This window comes from Ipomoea nil, unplaced genomic scaffold (assembly GCF_001879475.1).
Source record: "Ipomoea nil cultivar Tokyo-kokei standard unplaced genomic scaffold, Asagao_1.1 scaffold2159, whole genome shotgun sequence".
Taxonomy (NCBI): domain Eukaryota; kingdom Viridiplantae; phylum Streptophyta; class Magnoliopsida; order Solanales; family Convolvulaceae; genus Ipomoea; species Ipomoea nil.
The window spans coordinates 2312669-2321884 of NW_017618587.1; the positions used below are offsets into that span (position 1 = coordinate 2312669).

General features: G+C 36.6%; 2 protein-coding genes across 5 annotated transcripts; one reads left to right on the forward strand and one right to left on the reverse strand.

Moving 5' to 3' along the window:
• Positions 1–1142: 1142 nt before the first annotated feature.
• LOC109149599 (adenine phosphoribosyltransferase 1-like) lies at positions 1143–4353 on the reverse strand. Of its 4 annotated transcripts, none has more exons than XM_019297444.1 (7): positions 4012–4353; positions 3763–3873; positions 3151–3243; positions 2510–2659; positions 2359–2417; positions 1454–1514; positions 1143–1388 (listed from the first exon to the last, which is right to left on the reverse strand). In XM_019297444.1, the coding sequence occupies exons 1-6, from the start codon at positions 4328–4330 to the stop codon at positions 1461–1463; spliced, it is 786 nt and encodes a 261-aa protein (XP_019152989.1). In that variant the 5' UTR covers positions 4331–4353; the 3' UTR covers positions 1143–1388; positions 1454–1460. The 4 variants fall into 4 exon arrangements, with proteins under 4 accessions (XP_019152989.1, XP_019152988.1, XP_019152987.1 ...); XM_019297443.1 differs by having other exon boundaries at positions 1143–1417; XM_019297442.1 differs by having other exon boundaries at positions 1143–1412; positions 1450–1514.
• A 3307-nt stretch (positions 4354–7660) lies between these two features.
• LOC109149600 (zinc finger protein ZAT10-like) lies at positions 7661–8682 on the forward strand. The gene has a single exon (XM_019297445.1). It carries the CDS (start codon positions 7790–7792, stop codon positions 8504–8506), a length of 717 nt encoding a protein of 238 aa, XP_019152990.1. The 5' UTR covers positions 7661–7789; the 3' UTR covers positions 8507–8682.
• Positions 8683–9216: the final 534 nt, after the last annotated feature.

Genomic DNA, 9216 nt, shown 5'->3' on the forward strand with positions numbered 1-9216 from the left:
AACGTGCAAAAACCGGCCATAATCCAGATAGACCTATATATAGTTAATTAGGGAAAATCGGTAAGTAATCTACTAAACTACTCCGTAATAAACCACATATATATCTAATCATAAGTCTTCTTGGAAAGCAGGAAACATATGACGACACAACTTCCAAAACCTAGCTGTGATGATATCAACAAATCATTCATTATTTGATATACATATGTGGCCTTGAATGAACTATCCCTAGGGGTATAAAGCAGTACTTAAGATTCGAATTGCCTGTACTTAGTCGTTGATCTGCCTATGATTCTGGCGAATCCCCCGCGTTTCAATCCTACGTGTCACAATTACACACTGCTCATAAATTTTAAGCACCAAGAATAAAGAAATTAATCATTTTATCTCCTAGGAAATCTTGTGTACGTACGTCAGCTGATTCAGTTCTATGGATCTATATTTCAATATGGGGTTTGGGTGTTTAGGATATATTGCACCGCCCATTGCACGACGTATTGTCCTGAACAAGAACGAGAAAACCAAGACTAAAAAGAAAGAAAGAAATATATAAAATACTCCGTAGTTAATAATGTGTGAGGTATATGTAAAATGTGTAATGTTTTTTTAACAAAGATGTATTTCGTAATACTTGTATATAGATTCATATAAAAAATTATATTTTAGTTAAAAAAATATTGTAAATTTTAAATGAGATGGTCATACGCAAGCAATTAGGAAGATGTTTGAACAATTCTGGGAAATCATCTTTTGGAAATTGTTTTTTCATGGAGTCGATTAGGCCGACTTTGTACGACCAAGTCTAAAATTTATGAGTTATAGGTTCAAATCAGTTAACTACCAACCACGAACCACCTAAGCTAATACCTAGTACACACTATTCGGTAATAGTTGTGAGATTTTGCCACTCATAAAATACATTAATACAACTAATATTTACAATATATCTTTACATAATATGCAAATAAATACATACAAATTCTTAATTTGTACTTCTGCAACCATAGTATAGGTATAAATTTACTCCTTAAATTTTTAAGGAAGTGGCAAACTTTTTCCTTAAAATTTCGCTAAAATCCTAACATCAAGAATCAGAAATAACAGCTAAGAGAGCTTGACTTCGTTCACTTCAATTCTCAAAGAAAATAAAAATAAGAATTTATCCGATTAGAAGATGAGAAGTATTCAAGTTGTAAGTAGTGAAATAGGAAAGTTGATGATCACACATAAATAAGATGTCTCGTGTTATACTATGCAACAATCCAACTAAAACAACAACCTTTAAAGCTTATTACAATCAACTGATCAAAGCCAGGATTCAATTTTCTGCTGTTATTATAAGAAGATAAGATTGTTAAGATCTCTCTTGAATGGGAACCAACCAACTTGAGCATGCTTGCTTTCCCACTGCTCACATGTCAAACTGTAACTCCACATTCCACGTATGCTACGTTTCATGATCAAGTTGAGCTCACAAGAACAAACAGTGGTTTGTCTCCTAACCGCGCCCGCCCCTGGCATTAAGCAAAACGACCCAATCATGCATACAGAACAAAAACGAGCATATAGACCAAAAGGCGTAGGCTCGAGTGGAAAGGGTCTGAGTCACGCTCAGGGGGTGTTTGGTAAATGGTTGTTAGCTGATTGGGTTAGTGGGTTTGACTAGTTGATAGCATTAGCTGATTGTAGAAAAGTGTTTGGTAAATTAGCTGTTAGTTGTTAGCTGATTACATACAAAATGACTTTTACAAAAAGCTAATCGAGAAAGCTACTTTGAGCAGCTGTTTGAATTTTAGCATTTTGGAGCAATAAGTTGTTACAAAAAGCTAACTAATCAAACACTCATATTAATTGTTTAACCAAGTCAAACAGCTAATAGTGGTCAAATAAGCCAAAATTAGCGGATAGGCTAACTATTTTACCAAACAGGGCCAATGATTTTAACTCAAATAGTTAAGGATTTTTCAGATTCCTGTGCCAAAAGGTTCATACACCAACTAACAGATAACTTTTCAAGATTCCAGACAACAAATTCGAGCAACATGGTAAGGAAGTAAGATAACTTGATCTTCCAGCTTTGATTTCCAAGTTCCTCAGCTAAGGACATATTGTCTCAATTAGTGGACATACGATGCTAAATGTAAGATGATATTAGTTCGTTCTGCACAGTTTATTTTACACAAGATAGTTCTTTTACGTTTATGGAAGCTACATGAAAGTGTGCTCATAAGTTATCCACACCACAAGCGGATCCAAGTTAGGAAAGGAAACTTGAAATAGAGACCCAAAAAATAAGGCTACAAAGTGATTCGGTAACATGTTATGAATATTGATGGATATTGGAAGACAGTGGCATACCTTCAGTTCTGGCAATTCAATAACACATGCACACTCAACCACAGTGCCGCCAACACGCTCTGAAAAGAAAACCAACAAAACGGAAAAGGTGAACTTCTATTATTTTATATCACAAGAAAATGCAGCAACCAACAAGAAACCAAGACGATACCAATTAGCCTGATTGCAGCACCCAAGGTACCCCCAGTTGCAATAAGATCATCTATTATAAGGACGCGTTCCCCATCTTGGACAGCACCTACATGCATCTCGATTACATCTGTTCCATACTCCAAAGAGTATTCTTCTGAGATAACCTCACCTGTCAAGCATAAAATAATAAAGTTACTATGTATTATGACATAAATTATTTGACTGAATTCTTAACAATGTTGCTTGATACATATGGCAGGGATCGCAATTTGTTTTTGTTTGGACATTCAGATAGTTTTGTTAAGGCATTTTTATTTTCAACCAAGACTTCATAGTTTTATATGACAAAATGATGAGCTTGTGAATTTCAATTATTACAACCACTCTCTTCATTAAACATGCGCATATTAAAAATATGTATATTCTTGATTTCCTCTCACTCACAAGTGCATGCTTCATGCTATCCCAGGGACATTAATATCTTTTTTTAGTACTACTGACTCTGCTACAATGTAGTATCTGTCCATAACCTATTAAAGAACAAAGAGTCAATGCACTCACTGGGGTTCGAACTTGTGACCTCCCATTTGGGGACATTAATATCTATAGCAATAGAAATGAAAGTAAAGAAACAAAAAGATGGGATTAAAAGCCATGTACCAGGTAACTTCTTGGGTTTCCTCATAGGAACAAATTTTGCCCCTATAGCCAATGCTATTGGAGGGCCAAAAATAAAGCCTCTTGCTTCAATACCTGCAAAAATAAAAGGATTATGTCTTCCACAAGCCTGTGGGTACAACGAAAACCAAATAGTTTTAGTACATAGTACTTTAAGACAAAACAGTCGATGATCCTGCTTATGGTGTGCATGAAAGGCCACTATTAGATTTCAATTCACAAACTCACGATCATCAGCAAAAATATGTATTATTTAATCTAGTTGTGATGTAAAATGTCTTGCAAACAAATGATTCCCGTGATTTGCCTGGAACTTCAAACTAAAATACATTGCTTCTTACTTATCCTCCATATTTCATTTTCAGGTGGCATAGTCAGATCAAAAATTTTGATTTTTTTTTTGTTTTTCTCAGAGAGAAGGCAAGCAAACTTTCTACAATAGTTCTCAATTTCTTATACAAACTTTAATGGATGCCAAAACACGAATTCATAACTTTACCTGTTTTAAAACCCACAGCTCATAACTTTAAAGATCGAATTCATATGTGGAAAGACAACAAGAAAAAAAAAACACGAAATTTGCAAAGAGATGACCTGCAACCACATTGATCTTTTTGTCCTGGTATCTCTCCACAAACAAATCGATAGTGTCCTTGAAAGCCTTGGGATCAAGCAGCAACGTCGTTATATCCTGAAACATAATCCCTGCCAATGATCTCCAAAATCAGACAGACCACTCAAAGGTCGCAACTTTAAGGCACATTAAAGGAAACCCAAAAGAAATATGTATACACACATATATACAGACGAGGGGAGAGAGAATTGGAAGAAGAGAATCGGTACCGGGTTTGGGGAAGTCGGGGATGACGCGAATGGCGGATGAAATCTGGGCGATTCGAGTGTCTTTGATAGCCGGATCGTGAGAAGCCATCTCCGTCAAGGTGTCCGGGTCCGATGAGACGGGTGTGGTATCGCCTCCGGCAGACGCGTGGATTGGCTGAGCTAGCTTTGGAGTGGTGGTGGCGGCGGCGGAGAAGGAGGCAGTTGTGTTAGGTAACTTTATTCGGACTAAATTGCCACCTTGAAAATATCTTGGTAACTTTTTTCGGCCAAAATTGCCCTCCCTGAGTCTGAGAGCCAATTGGTGGGTGATTGCTTCCATCGATTGAAATAAGGGGCATGATGTTATAAAGTGGACTAAATAAGTGGACGCAACTATAACATTTTTTACATCCTTTATTTTGATTCAATAATTATCGTTTTTTTTTTTAATAATATAACCAATAGGTGACTTCAATTTCGAATCAAACTTGTAATCGTATTATTATTATAATTCAACAACCTGACTAACTTGGTTGGAGTTACAATTTAATCATCACTTGAAACTAGATTCCTGATTTTAGTTTACTCTTATTATGTGTGATTCGTATAATTTTATATATTGAAATCTCATGCATTCAAACACCAAATCGACATTTACACCGTGTAACTTAAAATGTAAAAAGTAATATTAGATTTCTCACAAATTTAAACCAATAATTCACATAAGTCATTCATGTCAAAAATTGACATGATTAACTTGATTGAAGCATGAGAATCAATGGTCCCAAGTGTCCAACCCAAGTCCACTACACATGGCATAAATTTGTGTACACATTTTGATCAACATACCAAGAATATTTTAATTTTAAAAAAAAAGTTTGTAACTTCTCTGCAGATGTGAGTTTTGAATAAAAACTCATATTGTTACTTAAAGTAGCAAAGGAATCACAATGAGACAACTCAATTTAAATTATTTATAATTATTCAGTTCAAATCGAAGATGTCAATAAACGACTTCCGTAATAAGTTAATATAGAAAGTGTCATGTCTCAAAATGATGGATGTGGAGAAGTGGGATGAACCATTTACTCTTTTGTTGACTTTGAGAAATAAAAGAGGAGGAGAGCCATTGGGCTAGATAAAAAGGGTAGATTGGATTAGATTTGGTGATAACTTTTTCGAATATGTTGCTGACTTACCTTAAAAAATATATACATATATAAATTAGTGAAAGGAATCAATCGTGGTACGTCACATACATTAGTTAGAGTGGGTGTACGGTTTGCTGCTGAATAAAATCAAATGGGAAACACATCTTCTATATGCCTTCCAAATGGCATGAAATGAGGCTGAGAATCTTTTTGTGAAAAACATTACAAATTCCCACTTGATATTCACTAGTAATATGTATACTAGTGACAAAATAATTCGCACGGGCTTAACTCAATGATTTAGTGGACAGTATTTAGAATAAATAGTGACAAAATAGACATCATGATATGATATCTAACAAATTAGAGAAAAGGGTTAAACAAGTCCTTAAACTTTACCCCAAATGTTAATTAGGTCCCTAAACTTAAAAAAGTGCAATTAAATACTCAAACATGTCAAATTACAGGTTCATTTCAATTCCGTCGAAAGGCGACAAAATCCGGCTACCGTCGTCAGATTCCGGTCGTCTTTCACTGGAAAAGACGATCGGACGGCCGTCTTCTCCAGTGGAGAAGACGACTAGATGACTGGAATCTGACGATCGTGGTCGAATTTTGTCGCCGAAATTGAAATGACCTGTGATAACAAGTCATTTATTTATTTTTGAATTTCATTGACCCAATTTGACATGTTTAAAAGTTTAATTGAACTTTTTTTTTTTTTTATTTAAGGACCTAATTAACATCTGAAGTAAAGTTTATGGGCTATTTGACCCTTTTCTCAACAAATTATTACACGGTTTGGTCCATCAAGCAATTAGTTTTACTCAGGCTATTGGGCTATGAATGATGAATAATAGCAATGGGCCAACTTGTACCTTTAAGGCTTTAAGTCTTTAACTATCCAATACTATTTGGAAGGTCAACTCTAAATTATAATTTTATATTTTTTTTTATAATAAATCAGAGTAATTGGGATTACGATTACCTAACTTACTACTATTACTACGTGCACAGTTAACAAATATGTTGACTATTATATGTTCTTCAAAAATATGTTCAACGTTTCTAACTTGCGAAGAGGACAACAAATTAAATTCATGGACCACGTGTTAGCTAAGCAATGACTTAAGCTCCCAATACTAAAATATCTAGGCTTTTATCAATTCTTTGCCTATGGCTGCACAATACTTATATATTCATTTTATTAATTATTAGTTTGGTATTATTATTATTTTTTTGAAAGCACAATTAAAATAATCTATACTCATCTGAATTGAGCAAACTATTTGGCCAGTCTCCTATAACTTATTGTGCTTAAAGTTATCATATATGATTTATAAAATTAAAAAAAAAAAGAACAAATTAAAATTTTCACTTATATAGTAATATAGAAGTGCAAAAAATGGATTTTTGGATGCATTTGGTGGTTGGTTGTGTAGTTGTCAGTTGTGTGGTGTGAGGCTGTAGGCTGTAGCCGCGTGGAAGGAACAGTGGCGTGTGGAAGTTTCGAGGACGTGGCTATTCCTATTCCCGGTGCGTGGTGGGAGTCTAGAATAGCATATACCTAAAATTCTAGAAACCAAACAAGGTGCACGTGGTGAATTACAAAAACAACACCTAATTCGCAAAATTCAGGGTTGACTCAACCTCCCCCGGGTGGGTAAACGTTGTTGAACGCTCCATAATGTACACCTGCCTGTACTTCGTTGTACTGTTCCCATTCATTCACAATTATATTCACAGAATTCAAATACTACATTATCTCAAGTAAAAAAAAAAAACAAAAAAAATCTAATTTCAAACCTATCTGTAATCGTAATCTGTATGCACCGCAAATTAAATGTCCGACCGTCGGATCCTCTCATCAGCCCCACCAAAGTCTCAATTGGCAACTTAATTTGGCCATCTTCCTCACACCACGGCGGCTCTGTAAATATATATAAAATTTAAATTAGCAGTAACTTTTTGTAATTAAACTCCATTTAAAACTCCAAAAGATCACGTTTTTTGTCTGCATACACGAACCTTATATTGGTGTGCATGGATGGATCGACTAGAATAAGAATATATACCTATGATTTTTTTTTTTAATGACAATAAAAATTTGGATCTTTATGTATACTGGATAAATTCTGTATTGTGATATTAGTCAGCAAATTATCACATTTAGATAGAGAATCAATCTGATTAAAAATTAAAAAATTAACTTTGTGATTATTAAGTCAATCATCTGACCAATTTGACTGGAGTTGTTATTAAGATTGTTCTTGTTCTTTGTTTCTGGTTGACCTTTGACCAAGCTTAGTCCACTGAGTGTTGAGTTGAGCTGCTGAGTGGCTTCTTCTGAGATGGGTCCCACGCTCATTTAGCCGACTTTTCATAGCCACCACCTTCCACTTGTCTCTGCACCAATCTCTCATCTTCAAGAATCTCACTATTTTATTCGTTCACTAACCGTCCTACTTTCCTCATACCTGTCACGCAACTTCCTTTTACTTCCTATATATATATACAACCCTTTCTTGAGTTTCTTCACACTCAACTAAAACCACCATTACAGCTCTAATAACCACTGCTAGCTACCAACTCACACACGGTTTAATTTAAAGAAGTTGAAAGGTTCAATCTTTCTGGGAATTATTGAGATGGCCACTCTTGAAGCTTTGAACTCTCCCACTGCGGCTTCGGCGCCGGCGATTCAGTATCTTGATCAGTCTTGGGTGAAAGGGAAGAGGACGAAGAGGGCGCGGGGAGTGGAGTATCAGCCTACTGAGGAGGAGTATTTGGCTCTGTGTCTTATTATGCTTGCTCGGGGCGGCGCCGGCGGCGGGGCTCCGGTGGAGGAGCGTTTGCCCACGGCGGCGGCGGCGGGGCAGGTTTCTGAGCAGAAGCTTTTGTATAAGTGTTCTGTGTGCGACAAGGCGTTTGGGTCTTTCCAGGCTTTGGGAGGGCACAAGGCTAGCCACCGGAAACACGCCGCGCCTGGCGGCGGCGGCGGAGATGACAGGTCAACTACCTCGACCACCACCGGGAACAGCTCAGCCAACGGCGGCGGAAGCGGGCGGGTCCACGAGTGTTCAATTTGCCACAAGTGCTTCCCCACCGGACAGGCGTTGGGGGGCCACAAGCGGCGCCACTACGAAGGCGGCAACGTCAGGATCGCCGCCGCCAGAAGCAACAGCGTAGGGGTCGCCTCGTCGGACTGCGTGGGGTCCACCAACAGCTCCCACCGCGACTTTGACTTGAACCTCCCCGCCTTGCCGGAATTCTCCCCCGGCTTCGCCGAAGACGAAGTTGAGAGTCCTCACCCGGCCAAGAAAGCACGACTTTCCATTCCAACCACAAAACTCCACCTCTTCTAATATCAAATCGCTTGGATTTTTATGTCTATTTGCTCCCTCAATTTTGATTCAAAGTAGTTCAAGAAAAATGTTAGTTTATATTTATCTTTGAGACGACAGAAAATTCTTTGTACTGTAAATACAGTGATATTAGTTTTACTTAATTCAATTCAATTCATTGTTTTTTTTTCTACAAATATTTCAAGATATTCGATTGAATTCCAATCTTTTATATATTTTGGCCAATTTTAGTTCTTACCAGATGAATGTTTTATTTAGTTTTATTTGGCAGAATTCTCTAAATTCGTTACAAATTATGTGTTAATATTAGACAATTTTAATTAAATTGTTCAGACGATTAACTTAGTAATTATTCTGTACCAAAAATAATGTTACAAGTTAGAATATCAATGAAAGTTGTTTATTACAGTACTTTCTTGATTTAAATTGTGATCAATTATGAATAATTTAGACTGATTTACTTCCTTATGCATGCTTTTACTAATTGTTGTGGATTTTCTTGTTCACCAAAAAAATGTGCTAATTATGTCAACGTTCTTCTTCACGTCGCCGGCGAAACCGCGTAAAAGGAGGTAGGAATTTCCGGACAGGAATGTGAACACGCCATTGCCGACCTGAAGAACACGTTGTATTAGGTTATTGTCCGTGAGGAAATTAAGGTGAAATTGCTTTAGAAGGCAGATACTTTAAAGAATAAAGATAGCTTTAAT

What these genes read in the sequence shown, in the direction of transcription:
- LOC109149599 (XM_019297444.1), bottom strand. Translation starts at nt 4,330, where the DNA reads ATGGAAGCAATCACCCACCAATTGGCTCTCAGACTCAGGGAGGGCAAT. An exon ending in CCCCGACTTCCCCAAACCCG is followed by an intron (nt 3,874 to 4,011) that starts GTACCGATTCTC and finishes GATCATTGGCAG; the next exon opens with GGATTATGTTTCAGGATATA. An exon ending in AAAGATCAATGTGGTTGCAG is followed by an intron (nt 3,244 to 3,762) that starts GTCATCTCTTTG and finishes TTATTTTTGCAG; the next exon opens with GTATTGAAGCAAGAGGCTTT.
- LOC109149600 (XM_019297445.1), top strand. Translation starts at nt 7,790, where the DNA reads ATGGCCACTCTTGAAGCTTTGAACTCTCCCACTGCGGCTTCGGCGCCG.